Source organism: Eucyclogobius newberryi, unplaced genomic scaffold (genome assembly GCF_026437365.1).
Source record: "Eucyclogobius newberryi isolate DKJ021-1_F unplaced genomic scaffold, fEucNew1.0.hap1 SCAF_1, whole genome shotgun sequence".
Taxonomy (NCBI): domain Eukaryota; kingdom Metazoa; phylum Chordata; class Actinopteri; order Gobiiformes; family Gobiidae; genus Eucyclogobius; species Eucyclogobius newberryi.
The window spans coordinates 46,685,922-46,702,288 of NW_027315723.1; the positions used below are offsets into that span (position 1 = coordinate 46,685,922).

A 16,367-nucleotide genomic window follows, 5' to 3' on the forward strand; every position below is an offset into this window, starting at 1 on the left:
GTCCTCTGGCCTGTCCTCTGGCCTGTCCTCTTGCCTGTCCTCTGGTCTGTCCTCTGGCCTGTCCTCTTGCCTGTCCTCTGGCCTGTCCTCTGGCCTGTCCTCTGGCCTGTCCTCTGGTCTGTCCTCTGGCCTGTCCTCTGGTCTGTCCTCTGGCCTGTCCTCTGGCCTGTCCTCTTGCCTGTCCTCTGGCCTGTCTTTTTGCCTGTCCTCTGGCTTGTCCTCTAGCCTGTCCTCTGGCCTGTCCTCTTGCCTGTCCTCTGGCCTGTCCACTGGCCTGTCCTCTTGCCTGTCCTCTGGCCTGTCCTCTGGCCTGTCCTCTTGCCTGTCCTCTGGCCTGTCCTCTGGCCTGTCCTCTGGCCTGTCCTCTTGCCTGTCCTCTGGTCTGTCCTCTGGCCTGTCCTCTTGCCTGTCCTCTGGCCTGTCCTCTGGCCTGTCCTCTGGCCTGTCCTCTGGTCTGTCCTCTGGCCTGTCCTCTGGTCTGTCCTCTGGCCTGTCCTCTTGCCTGTCCTCTGGCCTGTCCTCTGGCCTGTCCTCTGGCCTGTCCTCTTGCCTGTCCTCTGGTCTGTCCTCTGGCCTGTCCTCTTGCCTGTCCTCTGGCCTGTCCTCTGGCCTGTCCTCTGGCCTGTCCTCTGGTCTGTCCTCTGGCCTGTCCTCTGGTCTGTCCTCTGGCCTGTCCTCTGGCCTGTCCTCTGGCCTGTCCTCTTGCCTGTGTGCTATGCTGTTCTCTGGTTTGTAGCATTGGGAGTGAGGGACTTACAATGTTGACCTCACGGTGTAAAAATGTTGAACTGAGAAAATGCACCCCTCCCAATAATTATCCCCAAGTTTATTATTTTTTCAGGTAGCTAAGTGAATGGCATGGCTGAAGGATCCACTAAAGCAGGGGTTCCCAAACTTTTCAGTCCCAATCCGGGACCCCCCACTGCTAAATGAAATTGTAATCTGTGATCAGTTCAAGGTGAAAAACATTCTAAATCAGATTTGTTTATTTGAGTGACTTATTCAGGTCTTGCCACATAATCCCCCGAGGGATCCCGACCCCCACTTTGGGAACCACTGCTAGCAATCCCTAAGAAATTTCTAACTACCTTGTCTATTGACATGACTACTACAGTATAATCTCCTGTATTTGAAGGGTTTGTAAGGTTTTCCCATGAAATTTCCCCATGTGTGGACAATAAAGGAATATCTTATCTTATTTGTTCAGTCCGTCCACCTAGGGTTTATTTGGGGTCATTGAATTAATAGACATGATGACACACGTAAACATAGAGGGATTATGTGTCAGTTTAGGCCTATGGATTGGGGTAACTGTTACAGTGGAAGTGATGGAGAGCTGAAGGAATCAATAAAGGATGTTTCCTCAAAATGAATTGGCTCTTAGCCCTGTATAGATCTGACTGAGGAGTGATGTAATGTACCCACATGGCTAATGTTATGTGGAATCAAGGTGCTAGGTCATAGTATTGTTGACATCTACGTAGTAATTACTCAAATATGGCAAGTTAGAGTGAAGTGTAAAAAGCTAAGAGATAGTGAAGTCATCATTGTAATTACTTAATATTGAGCATAGATTTTTTGGATGCTCTTTGACTTTTTTACCTATTGTGAGGGCCTGTGTCTGTGTCCCGTTCCCCTGCTCTGCCGTACAGAACATGTACACTTCGAGCTCCCTGCCCTTTGCTAGGGGCCCGCAGCGTGCACATGTGGCTTTATGCAGGGACACTTTCTACATTCGCTGCCCAGGTTTTGATTTAAGGTTTGCTGAATGATCTCCCATTAGTATTAAACAAGTTGTTCTGTGAGTCAGGCAAACGCAACACGGAGCAGACGAGCCTCTCTGTTAAAGGCTTCACTGTGAATGATCCACTGTGACGTTATAACTTACAGGCAGATCAGCACTTTGTAGCGCTTGTTTGTGTCGAACAGATAGGCTTATGTTAAATGGTGTTTTCTTAAATATAATGTTTTCTTTACGCCCCAATATGTGTAGGTCCTATTAAAAACCTAAAACAACATACTAAATACATCAAGTAGTCTCTAAGGTATAAAATATTACTACTATATACTATATATTATACATTCCCTTCTCACCCTAAGTGAGCAGTCAGACACAGTGTACACAGCAAGGCATTTCAGAATAAAGTTTGATTTTGGTTTCATGCGTTTATTTTTATGTTAATTTTTCTTTTTGCAAATATCTGGCATATCTAGTCTTTCTACTTCACTCTATTTTGAAAAGGTTATAACTATAGTCTAAAACTGGGTGCTTGCAACACCTCTATGTGTTCTGTGTAGTGGACAATCCAAATTCGTTGCTATTCTTTCAATAAAAAAAACCCAGCCGTGTCAGGAAATGAAAGCCCATGTTTTCTGTTTGCTTTTACTGTACTCACAATACCTCAGTTTCACTCAGTTGCCACCTTTGTTTGAATCAAAGCTGCTGGAAAAGTCCTGCAGATATTTTGTCAAAGAAAACAGGCTGGCAATGAAAAATTGAAGTGACATTAGTGCCGACATGAACTAGCATGCTTCCGAGAGGAAAGAGGTAGAGAAAAGGAGAGGTGAGGTATGCGTCGCAAAGAGAAGCCAAAAGGGGGTGGAGGGTGGTCAGCGAATGAGCCATGTGTATGTAAGAGCGCAGTCCTATAGGCAAAGGAGGGGCTAAAACGGATCATTTGAGGGAAGGGAGCTTTTTTGGAGAAAGAAAATAAAAGCCCCCCCTCATTTTTTTTCAGGGCAGAGTAAAGTTACTACATCTCAAGAAGGACACAGCCAAGTGAGGGAGCGCTCAAATGGGAGAGCTTGAGACTAGGCAAAGAGGGAGGAGGGAGGGATCGCCAGTGAGGCAGACTGACTACAGCGGAGCAACCTACTGATATACTGTACCAACATGCATCTAGGCCACCAAACTTTACCTGGGAGAACACTGAATCTCTGGGATTACCATCAAATTCTCCTGTGAACTGTGAAGATTGTAGGATGCCCTCTGTCTCCCTATCGTTGCCCTCTGCTTTGGCAGGGAGGGCCAGGACATGGGTCTGCCTCTCCTGCATGTTTTGGGTAAGAGATCCCCAAATTTGAGCTGTAAAAAGGTGTGAGCATTTTGCAAAATATATATACTCCATGCACATTTATGTATGTCTTAGAATGAGTCAGTTGTGGGGTCTGTATTTGGAGTGCTTGGAAATATGGCACGAATTATTCAGAAACCTGATGAAGATGAAATCAGAACGATGTCTTTGAAATGCTTTGATTAAGGAATCAAACATTTGAGGAGCAAAAAGTTGTGAATGATTGTAGAATGAGTAGAATAAGCAATGTACAGTAGAGGGACGCAATTAAGGCATTACTTCTGAGAGGCAGGATAGATTGACCTATAAACAGAATCTGAAATTGGTACAAGAGAACAAATGCACGAAAGAGGAGCACAATTGGGCAAGAGGTTTTAAATTTTCAAGACCAATGATTGAAATAATTCACAACCAAGCAACGCGGTTTGTTTATGAATGCATAAACATTCTCACTCATTTAGTTGACCTTGCATGGTGTTGTCTGCAAAGAGGTGAACAGTTCCTGGACAAAGCTGCATTCTCTTGCAAGTGTCTCCTGCGACATGATTAGCAGTTTATGTGAGAAAAATACACTGCATCTCTATTGTTCTCTAAGTTCATTTAGAGGTTTGAGTGTGAATAGATGTGAAAATACCCAAGGCGTTTCTCCAGTCTGGGCGTTCTGTGATCAGGTTGGGTCTAATGTACTTGACTGCTGTGTTGCGACTGGCAGCGGCGTGTACTTTGCGTCAAGGTCCACGCGGCCTCGCACTAGTGCTATTTCTGGTTTTCTCCTGTATAATTTAATCTGCTGCTGCTCGCTTCTCTTTCTATCTGGGACTGAGTGTGTCAGGAACTGGGGGCTTTCCACGCAGCATCAAGAGTGTCCACGGTTGGAGAGAAGGGATAAAGTAAAGTCCTTGACGCCCACTCACTCCAGCCTCCAACAAATCCTCCTGAGGATGCCTTATAGAGCACTGCTTCTCCTCACCTTCATCCATAGAACGAACAATTAGAAAAAACAAAATCATGTTTAGTGACATTTTACATACTCATATCATACTAATATAAAATGTTTAGTACTGTCTCGTCTTTTCTTTAACCTTATCAGGGAAAGGAGGGAAAACTCGACTCAGTGTTGTATATTTCTAGCTTATATTGCAAAGTGCAATATTGTGGTGCTCAGAGTCCTCTGCAGTTCTTCTATTTGTCAAATATCTGTCTATAATATCTAGTTTTACAGTAGTCCTGTTGTAGACCTAGTTTAACCCTAACTGGAATAGATCAGTTATAGACCTGGACCTGGTTTAGATCTGGTTATACTCAGAAAGTTGAATCAATTCTTTGGTGGAACTTGGTTTGAAACATTTGTACGTCTGTTTTTTGCTATACATGTATGATTAATTAGTAATAGTTGATACATTTATTTGCTTTATTCTTTTTTTATTTATTCTTAGTACAATTGGTAGCTGTGTCTCAGACCACATGACCCTGACCTGTGGAGTGCCCCAAGGGTCAGTCATGGGTCCCCTTCTGTTCAACCTCTACATGCTGCCGTTAGGTCAGTTGATACGCAGTGAAAATGTGTCCTATCACAATTATGCAGACGGCATTCAGTCACTGACTGCAGATGAATATGGACCAGTGGATTCACTCTGTCACTGCATCCAACAGATCAGTTTGTGGATACAAAACAACTTTCTCCAGTTGAACTCAGACAAGACTGAAATAATCGTTTTTGGCCCACAGAAACAAAGAGAAAGTGTTAGCGGTCACCTCCAGAGTCTCGCTCTAAAACCTACAAACCAAGTTAGAAATCTGGGGGTAATAATGGACTCAGACTTGAACATTAATAGCCACGTCAAATCAATAACATCAGCAGCTTTTTACCAATCTAAAAACATTGCCAAAATCAAAAATATAGTGTCTAAACCAGATTTGGAGAGACTTATCCATGCGTTTGTCTCCAGTAGATTAGACTACTGTAACGGCCTGTTCACTGGCCTCTCCAAACGAGCTGTAAAACAGCTGCAGTACATCCAGAACGCTGCTGCTCGGGTCCTGACCAGAACCAGGAAGTGCACATTAGTCACATTAGTCCTGTTCTCAGGTCTCTGCACTGGCCCCCTGTGGCTCAGAGAATAGACTTTAAAGCAGCTCTGCTTGTGTACAAGTCTCTCCATGGCCTAGCACCAAAGTACATCTTGGGCATGTTAGTGCCATATGAACCATCTCGGACTCTGAGGACCTCAGGAACCGGCCTACTGCTGGTGCCCAGAGTCAGGACTAAACATGGACCGGCCTACTGCTGGTGCCCAGAGTCAGGACTAAACATGAACCGGCCTCCTGCTGGTGCCAGAGTCAGGACTAAACATGGGGAATCTGCGTTTCAGTTTTATGCAGCTAAAATCTGGAACAGTCTTCCTGAAGATGTGAGACAGACCTCTACTCTGACAATGTTCAAATCTAAGCTAAAAACAGTTTTGTTTAGCTGTGCATATGACTGAAAGGATTTTCTTTGCACTCTTCTCTTTTATGACTTAAATTGTTTTTAATTAGTTAATTTTATTGTATCTGTAATTTCTTTGTGATTTGAATGCATTTTTCCTGCTGTGTGGAGCACTTTGAATTGCCTTGTGTATGAAATGTGCTCTACAAATAAACTTGCCTTGCCTTGCCTTACAATGTTGCAATGGACATTAAAAATATATATTTTATTTGGGTGTATAGTACTAGAGATTATGTTGTATCAAGTTTGTTTTTGTATGTTTTGTATGTTTTTTTTTTAGCAAGAAACTATTTAAAATAAGATAAGATAAGCTTTATTTGTCCCACAATGGGGAAATTTCAGTGTTGCAACACAGATTAGGTAAATAAAAAATATTGATTAAAAAAACCCCAAAACAGATAACTTATAAAAACACTCTTGTAGAAAACTCTTATAAAAAACTTCTTGTACTATATACTATAGTTGCACCAGGATGATTGACATTATGTCACAGTATTGCACATGATTCTGAAGATGAGTGACACATGTTCAGGGCTAACAGTGTTTGTTGTAGTCTGACAGCAGCAGGAAGGAAAGACCGGCGAAACCTCTCCTTCATTTAAATTAGTCTTACAATGAATTGCATTATTTCATACTCTTTGAAGTGGACATCAAATAGGGAATTACATTATCAGCTAAATGGAACGTGACGAGCAAGATACTTTATCAACATTGGGCAATTTGTTCATTGGACACATTTAGTTTGATTCCAAGTTATTCCTCTGCTTTACTCATGGCTGACATTTGCTCCCCTGAATGGTCATCATTTCTGCATTGCATTGTGACAAAAATATGTGGTGTGTGAAAGCTCTAAGATCTTGTTTCTCATGCCTTCTCATCTCCTAACCTTTGAGAGCACTAGGAGTTATCAACATGCTTGCTAGAAGAAGGTTGTGTTGAGTTTCCGTGCAGTGCAGTGCAGTACAACGTATGCATAGTGTGTAATCATCACACCCCAGTGTTAAATGAGGAATCTGCCCTACTTTTCTGCAGCTTGCAGAAAGGAGGCGGGTGCCATTTGGATGCAAAGGGGAGAACTAGACAGGTCGAGTATACAGGTCAGACTCCCCATGCAAAATAAGGCAACCAGGCTTCCAGATGTTTCGTAGTGTCGTAAAGTGTGACATCAGCAGAGGGCCCAGAGTGACGTTCAAGAGGCAGGATCTGAGAAAGCTCCTCAAATACACACCATTAATAATTGATTAGGTCCACGCACTGAGAAAGAATATTAGATTTGACGTGCTGACAGAAACAGCCACAAACGCAGAGTCGTTGCTAACGGCACTGGACAAATGCTTTTGTGAGCTCATTACTTTACAGTGTGCTAAGCAGGCTAGCTTTGAATATGATCTTTCAATATCAGAACTAATATGAATATATGGTAGAACTTGGTTTGAAACATGGTATGTTTAAACGTGTGTATGCTTAATTAATCATATTTTACAGTATTCGAAGATCTTTGTGAATTAGATTGTCAAAACTATTGCGTGAACATTTGAACTCACTTAATTGCATAGAATACAAACAAAATATTTTAAGTTAAATTACACTTTATTGCCCCCATCCTCTGCATTTGACCCCTATGTCATTCATTTTTTTACAATAAACATTTACCGTATACAAAACATACAAATCTCACTGGAATATAAGTCGCATTTTTGGAGGGATTTGATCAAATCCAAGACCAAGAACAGACATTTCATCTTGAAATGCAATTGAAAATAATAACAGATTAGAGAACATGGTGAATAGGTGTACGTATGCTAACGCTAACACCTTCAGCTACATGAGGCACAGACAGAACTGTGGTAAGTGTCTGGTATGTTAACGTAACATATGAACAGTTATTCAGATAACTATAGCATAAAGAACATGCTAACAAGTTTAGCAAAGCATCAGTTTTACCCCAAAATCACTAAATCCATTGAATTCTTCTTCCTCTGTGTCACTTCTAAACAACTCCCCAAACTCTGGAGGGAGAGGAAGTGCAGATTCTTCTTCTGCGTCGCTTAGAGCGCCCTCTTGCGGTTGTCAGTGTGAAAATAATCAACATGTGATATGCGGTTGCCAGTGTGAAAATAATGAATAATATCACATATAAATCGCTCTGGAGTATAAGTCGCACCCCGGCCAAAACTATGTAAAAAGGTGCGACTTATTGTCCGGAAAATACGGTATACTGTTTTCCAAACACCAGTTAGAAATCCATCTGAGTTGCTTTATATAACCAGGATTCCCTTATACAAAACGTTTACACATTTATAATATATAAATATATAATCTTAGCACGAGACATTGTGTAACTTTTATGGATATTCTGAAACAGTACCGTTTAAATTTGCTAGCAAGCAACTGGCTTATCTGCCAGTGTCTCTTCTCTCTGAATGCTATAGTTAAACCCATAAGACATTATGCAACATATAGGATACTACGATCTAGCATGATATTTATTTTTTATTGGACAGCATCATGTTCAAGACATGTCAAAGGTGAAATGCATCGTGACTTGCCATAGTGCACGTCGGCTGAAGCATCATTTATTTGATTAGCTCGGGTTGAAGAATATTTCGGAGGGAAAACTACAAAAATATGAACGCTGATTAGTCAAGAATCGGACATTGCTTGATGAGGTTGTTTTCAAGTCATTCTATTAGAACCATGCATGAGATCCTAACCAAAAACATCACGGTACAAATGTAACTTTTGCACAGTTTTATTACTGGTACCTATTCTCACTATATAGTTGGCCATTTTAGTATTTGGTGTTGTCTTTATAAGGCCCTTACATTTGGAGAGACTGGTACTCAGGCTATTGCTGAGGTCTTGTATTTGTCAACCCTGAATTGAATATAGCTAGATTAAACAAATTAAAAATAAAAAAATATTTGTCAGTTTTTTATATATTTACATTAATAAACATTCCCATAATTAGAAAGGAGCAGAGAAGAATAATACAATTCCTGTATTTGTCTGCCCCCTTTAAACATTGTGTTTAATTATTTAATTCCAAAACTTCCATTTCTCACACCAGAGTTCAGTTATCACTATATGCACTTCAAAGTTACAATGTTTACAAAATTAATTTCCAGTCAGTATACTGTCACCCGTCACTAGCCCTGGCTATCACGCTATCAATTGGTCAAAAAGTCAGTACAAAATCTCAGTCCAACTCTTAACAACAAAATAGTGATATTCAGTCAAATGTCTTGGGTGGCTTTCCTCATACATTTCATGAAACATTATTTCTTGTATTAAAGGCGTAATGGACAATTTTTCGCCGATTTGAGAACTCAAGCAGAAATGCGCATGCGCACTCACCCCCGTGCGGAAGCAGAGAAAAGCCTCACGGCTACACGTGCGTTTGTGCGACGGATCGCATCGCGTCTCCGTAGATTTCCGTCTCTTCTGAGCCAGCTCAAACTGTCTTCATCTGTCTTAATTTTGTCCTATACACTGAGGGAACTATATTATGATAGATCCATGCGCTTATACACAGGGAAACATGCTGCTCTACTGGGGACGAGCCCATGAGGCTGCAGGTGAGTGGTAGGTGCATCCTCTGATTGATACGTGGCAGGACTGATCGGCTGTCCACGCCACGAGGAAATGAGACTCAGATTTGGGCCAAAAAAAAATACAAGTTTGTTAGCTTAGCATCTGAGCGAACTGTTATGCTGTACACCAAGGTATATGCAAGGCCATTACGTCTTCAGTTGTCTAACAGAGTCCCTTATTGACTGCCCCAAATCCTGTGGGAGCTCTGAAAATCGATTTGTGTTTGATTGGAACGCTGCCGGCCTCCACGCCTTCTTTGTGTGTCCCCTCTGTACACGTGTGCGGGACGTGTACAATGGCATGAATCAATCTCACTTCACTAATATAAATATGTCCGCTAGCCCTGCATGTGATTAGCTGGTGTTGAGTGAGGAGAAAGGCAGATCATGAGTTTATGTTGACACAGGTGAGAGGTCGACATTTGGTTGCAGATTCAAGTATGTGCCGTTAGTAATCGTTGGGTTTCAGATGACATCACAACATTCTACAGGATGATAATATTTATTAATTCCAAGAATCTGAAAAACACATGGACTTTTCCATAAAATAGCTCAAAGGTAAATCCACGAAATTATCTGGTGACTAGACTCACTAACTTCTCACTAACAATATTCATTTTAGCTGCCCCCTCATCTGCATTAAATATGATTTGTCTTTCGAATGTTGTGATGTCATCATAGCGTTCTAAAATGCCTATATTTTACAATTGCTGATAGAATTAACTATTTAACTGATTTGTGTTCAGATTTATGAGTAATATCTCTGTAATTACGAAACAAAAAACTGCCACAAAATTCAATGTCTTTTCTGCCGTTATCAATAAACAGAAGTCATGTTCTTTGTTCATATTAACCTCAGAATGTGGTGCCATTATTCAATTCCACTGTGGTCAATTAAACAGACTTTAATATGACAAGGTTGTGGAGCCAATCTCAAACAAATTCAGATAAGGTACAAATATTTGTGGATTTATATTTTGAAAATTTCTTCCAAAAAATATGAATGTCCCATAGAGGTACATAGGCCCACCATCTGATTCAAGAACATCAACGCAACCTATACATTTTTTTCAGTCACATGAATTATTTGTTGTCACCACCATGTTGAGGACGTCTGTCTCCTATCTCCTCTGTTTGATAGGCATAGGTCACTCTCGGTCACGCTCGGTCACTCTCAGTCACTCTAAGTCCTCTCAGTCACTCTCGGTCACTCTCGGTCCACTCTCAGTCACTCTAAGTCCTCTCAGTCACTCTCGGTCACTCTCGGTCCACTCTCAGTCACTCTAAGTCCTCTCAGTCACTCTCGGTCACTCTCGGTCCACTCTCAGTCACTCTCAGTCCTCTCGGTCACTCTCAGTCACTCTCAGTCACTCTCAGTCACTCTCAGTCACTCTCAGTCACTCTCAGTCCTCTCGGTCACTCTCGGTCACTCTCAGTCCTCTCGGTCACTCTCGGTCACTCTCAGTCCTCTCGGTCACTCTCGGTCACTCTCAGTCCTCTCGGTCACTCTCAGTCACTCTCAGTCACTCTCGGTCACTCTCGGTCACTCTCGGTCACTCTCAGTCACTCTCAGTCACTCTCGGTCACTCTCAGTCACTCTCAGTCACTCTCGGTCACTCTCAGTCACTCTCAGTCACTCTCGGTCACTCTCGGTCACTCTCAGTCACTCTCAATCCTCTCGGTCACTCTCGGTCACTCTCAGTCACTCTCAGTCATCTCTCAGTCATCTCTCAGTCACAGAATTACAGAAGATAAATCCTTTTTTTGAGATGTTTTCATGAAACAGCCCACAATCCCAATGCAGCTTTCGTCCTCAAGATGGCAGTGGCAATGAGTGTGTGACATCACTTCGGACCCATGAATAGACTAGGGATGACCAAACTTTTTTCAGAGGGACGCATTTTCAAACAGAAACAGAGCAAAGGGACACAGAGTACATACCAATGTACATTTGATGAGCCACCAAACCTTCAATAAGGCTTGGAACATGAATTTTAGGTTTGAATAGTATTAAAATGTTATCATAGGTTATGATAGCAGAACGTGTCCAATTATACGGTAAAAAGTACTACTTTTGGTTATTTGGGCCAATTCACCTCTGTGACATCATACCTAGTCAGTCCCAGTCATCTCTAGTTGAAGACAATTTCAGCTGCTTCACTCTCGTGCTTTGGAGCTGTTACGACTGGACTTCTGAATTGCAGTGTGGACACTGGAAAGACACGACTAGACTCCAGTAGCAGTCATTCAAACATGTAATAAAGCAGATTTTTCTACCTTCTTGCTGTGAAGCGTGAGTGCTAGCCACTGAGCCACCCTGCCGCCAAGTGTTCTTCTGTGGCCTATTCAGCTTCTGTCATTTTTAGGTTGTGACTCAAGACCTCCAAAGAGTTATTTCTATTCTCCGGTACTCCATTTCATTTTGCACCCCTTGTAAACAAACAATACAATATGCATAGCTATGAAAGATGCTTGAGACCAAGAGAGGTCGCCCGGAAATCTTTTTTGTTAAGGCTGCAATTACGGCAAGGAAGAAACAGCGGTAATGAAGCGAGTCTGAAATTGAAGTGAGCCAGCAAGCCTGAAATTGTAGCAACCCAGCGAGCCTGAAACTTAGCTTTTGGAGTTCATCTTTGTTATTAAATGAAGCTGAAAATAAAAATATGTTATAAAACTAATCAGATTATATATCAGCTACCTTTACGTGTCACAGATGTGCTTTTAAAGTGTTTTTTACCTTCTGATGTTATCAAAAAGTCTCCCTGAGGATGTTTGTTAGAAATACACTTTGTTGTAAAACCCTGTATGTATAACACTGATATTGATTGTTCAAATTATGTGGTCTTGATAACATAGTGAAAATATGTTGTACTTTGACGGTAATGTGATGTGTTTGTACATGACAGGAGACTAATTCACTCATTTATTAAATACCTGAAGATCATTGGTTCAACTATGTTTGTGATCTTATTAAACAGATGCTTATGCAAACACTGTTTTTGCAATAATGTGTCTTCAAATTTCTTTCTCCTGCTTGGTTATCAATGATGAATACAATTGCAGATTCACAATCCTAATAAAGATTTTGCATCGTTATGATGGTTAAATCTTTTCCCAAATAAAAACCCAAAGTACATTTGCTGCTTAAATAATGAGCGCCTTGACTGACTACTACTGGTGTAGTTGCAGAAATCCACTTCGCTCGTCAATCGGTAGCTTTGTCAATCCGGAAAAATGCTCAGGCTTTCTTCTGCCCTTGATAATCTGTCCACCTTGGAGCGCAAAAAGAATCCACAATCTCTGAAACTCTGATAAACTTTGAAAATTATGGCCGATGCGATTAGTTTCAATGCAAAAACCCTGTTGCCATCAGTGACAGTGCAGTGCGGATAGCATGATGTCATGTGAATCATCTCTATTGCTGTGTTGCTATTCTATCAATTTGCTACAGGCTTGATTATATAATGGAGCATTTATCATTATGCATGCTAAAAGAAATGAATGCATTTGGCGTCAGTGTTTGCTACTCTATGGGATGCACTTTAAACTGCAGCTGTTTAAAATGTGGTGCTCTGCTGAAATAGTAAATAAATGAATTGGTTTACACTTTTGCCACAATCACCTTGCGGTTATGCATGTGTGTTTCTTTTGTGTAAACTGTGTGAGGCGAATGTGGGGAGGGATGGCTGCCAGTCTCCAATAGTATGTGTTTGTGATTTAATCAAGATTCAGTTCACATTTTAAAAAGAGATCTAAGAGAAGGGATCAATGCCCAGATGGTGCAGGGCCTTTCTGTGTGGAGCACTGTCCCGACCAAATAAATAAAATATGATTATATTGTATCATTATATTCTATCTATCTATGCAATAAGACGCACAGTAATTAAGGACATGTAGTTATTAGCAGAGGACACATTACCTAAAAAAAATACAAACACTAATTGTGTTTAGTTTATAAATAAATATATTCTTTTCACCTTTTATCAGTTGCATCTTGATGGCTTGCCCCACCTGTAAATAACATGAAACCACACTCAGGCCAAGTTCTAGTTCCCTCAGTCCCCACAGACCTCCTGTCCTGTCGGGTTGCTGCACATACAGACTGGCCTCTCCATCTCTACAGTGCTCCCATTTTCCAGCCACTGACCCACTGTAGTGTGTGTCTTTGTGCATGCATGCCGTGTCACTGTGGCCATCGCTCCAGCTTAAACAATGCTTTGAGTATCTGTGGCCAGGTGATTTATATGCAATGTGACTGGGCGCCTCCCCGTGGGCCTAACTACAGCGACTCAGCCACAGCGCACCACTCTGGCCATGCTTATCAGGCACTGGTCTGGAGGTCTGCCCAAATGCTTTCGCTACAGAGATGAGGGATTGGATGGATGTGAAGATAAATGAGTGCCAGCATGAAGCCTGTGTCATAAACTTCCATTGTTCATACAGTACTAGCTTTGATGCTCACTTTCTATTAAAATAAATTGTATTTTTATTATGTTGGTTTGGAAGAGAATTGTAGTAGGAACGGAGATTGACCGGTAAATCGAGAGCTTTGTCTTTCCTTCTTCACCACAACAGTCCGATGCAGCAACCGCGTCACTGTAGACGCTGAACCGATCCCCCTCTCAATCTCATGTTCCATCCTTCCTTCACTTGTGAACAAGACCCCGAGATATTTGATCTCCTCCACTTGGGACATGAACTCCCCACCCACCTGGAGAGGGCAAACCACCTTTTACCGATTGAGAACCATGGCCTCGGATTTAAAGGTGCTGATTCTCATCCCAGCCGCTTCACACTCGGCTGCAAACCGTCCAAGTCCATGTTGCAGGTCCGGGTTTGCTTGAGCCATCAGGACAACTTCATCTGCAAACTGCTGAGATGAAATCCTGTGGTCCCCAAACCAGATACCCTCCAATCCCTGACTGCACCTAGAAATTCTGTCCCATTTTGGGAGTACCTCCCAAAGGACACCCAGAAGGACACAGTCGAAAGCCTTCTCTAGATCCACAGAGCACATGTGAACTGATTGGGCAAACTCCCATGAACCCTCAAGCACCCGATGATGAGTATAGAGTTGGTCCAGTGTTCCACGACCAGGATGAAAACCACACTGCTCCTCCTGAATCAGAGGTCCGACTATCGGTCGGATTCTCCTCCCCAGTATTCTGGAATAGACCTCAGGGCTGAAGAGTGTGATCCCTCTGTAGTTAGAGCAAACCCTCCGGTCCCCCTTTTTGAACAGAGGGACAATATGCCAATCCAGAGGTACTGTCCCTGACCGCCAAGTAATATTGCAGAGACGTGTCAGCCAAGACAAACATCCAACATCCAGAGACTTTCGGTATTCAGGGCTGATCTTGTAGTTTGCCCATAACCTCAGTGACTTCAGCTTGGGTGATGGACGAGTCAGCCTCAGAGTGCTCAGTCTCTGCTTCCTCTTCAGAAGACGTTCCTATTTAGGTCGGTTAACCAAAATATTGTTGCCCCTTCCAACTTCAACGCACCTCTTTATTTGATGTGGTATCCCGAGTGCATTAGCCGCTGACTAATGATCATAAGCGCTGTAGAGTTGATGATCACAGCCCATTGATTTGCATGTCTTTTCCCTGACACCTGATATTGATCATATAGTACACAAATAGCTACAGCTGCACTAGTTTGTCCCCACTTCGAACATCATTTGTAACCATGGATACCATTTATTTTCTTTTTTTTTCTAGTAAGAGGAGGATCTACTTCAATCTGGCAACTCGCCTAGTTTCTGTCCGCAGGAATCAGCCGCATTGAACCCCATAAATAAAACATCCTATCTGTTCTTGAACACCAATCTATACTCCCCAGTCATATAAAAGAACAAATATGAATTAATAACACATATATTATTAAACTGTAATCTGCCATGAAGTGCTTGAGCATGATTAAGAAGAAGAAGAAGATGCCACTGCTGCCAATCACTGATGTCTCATAATCACAGACAAGTAGGCCCCCTGGGTGTTGTAACTAGAATAATGACTATATCCTTCCCTGAGTGCTCTGTATGCAACACTGGTAAATCTCCACAGCCACAAATACTTGTCAATTGATTGTTGTTTGTTGGTTTATCCATATTGTGAATTATGAAGGAGTGAGTTGGTTACATAATGCAGTTTTGTTTCAAAGTAGGGTGAGAATCCAGTAAGTAGGTTGAGCATGTAAGCAGGAAGAGTGTTATAAAGCTTTATCAGGCAAAACATTATAGCTGCTGAAAAGAGTGTCAGCTGGTACCAACACATTGACCACGTTTAGGTGAGGTCAAAGCCTCATTAAAAGTCATTGTTGAGTGTGCAGAGTGTAGTGTTTTATTTTACAAAATAATGAGTGTGTAAACCTGTGAACTGAGCTAAAGGCTAACTGTTTTTAAGTTGAGATTTCTGTATTGAAATATAATGAAATAAAAGTTGTATATACTTTAATATGGGGAATGGCTACACCATTCATTTGTATGTCTGGATAGCTTCGGGTCTGAGCAACGGGCAGAGAATTTAGCATTGGCGAATGACTGTTGCTGCTTTAGTAACACTAATTTGCGTGTGAAAAATATCTTGAATTACACAGTGCTATTTTTTGAACCAAATTGATTACTTACCACTTGTATGTCAAGTGTACATCATTCACGGTCACTCCAGGTTTTCCTGATACACTTTAGCTGCAAGCATATTCCTTCACTTCATAGTCAGTAACCAAGACTAACCACAAGGGGCTAAGGTTGATAAATCAAACTCTTGCCAAATCCAGTGGGTAGAAAAACTCAAAAATCTTTCCAGTACAAAGCGCTTCCCGCTGCTCTTATTTCAAACAAGAAAAGACTGTATAGACTAAAACAGTCAATTGCAGCTGCAACACGTACATCGCAGTCTTTGTTTTGGTTGTTTTTGCCTTGCTGTTGTCATTCCTAACAACCCATCTCAACCCACCCTGTTGCCATGTATTTGACCCGTTAAATGTTTAATTTTACTGTCTTTGTATATAACAAATCAGCAGAAGCCTAACAAGATGAAAAAGGAAGAAGTCTGTGTTTTTCTCTGATTGGATTTAACAGGATTTCTCGGCTTGTTACTGCTGTCGTGATGAGTTGACCAACCAGATTCAAATATTGGTCATGACATTACGCCTTTCCTTTAAACTTTAAACTTAAAAAAGTGCACTGGTGTGAGAACATGAAGTCTACAGATC

General features: G+C 41.7%; 1 protein-coding gene across 13 annotated transcripts in view; it reads left to right on the forward strand.

The window, feature by feature from the left end:
* tns1a (tensin 1a) overlaps positions 1–16,367 on the forward strand; it is a 189,422-nt gene that overhangs the window by 11,420 nt on the left and 161,635 nt on the right. For 2 of the 13 annotated variants that reach the window (XM_072447284.1, XM_072447333.1), the window contains exon 1: positions 2,824–3,063. The exons of the other annotated variants lie outside the window; for them this stretch is intronic. In XM_072447284.1, coding sequence (XP_072303385.1) covers positions 2,983–3,063 — 81 coding nt within the window. In that variant the 5' untranslated portion in view covers positions 2,824–2,982. Of the gene's footprint in view, positions 1–2,823; positions 3,064–16,367 lie in introns of those variants that run through there. 13 annotated transcript variants of the gene reach the window in all.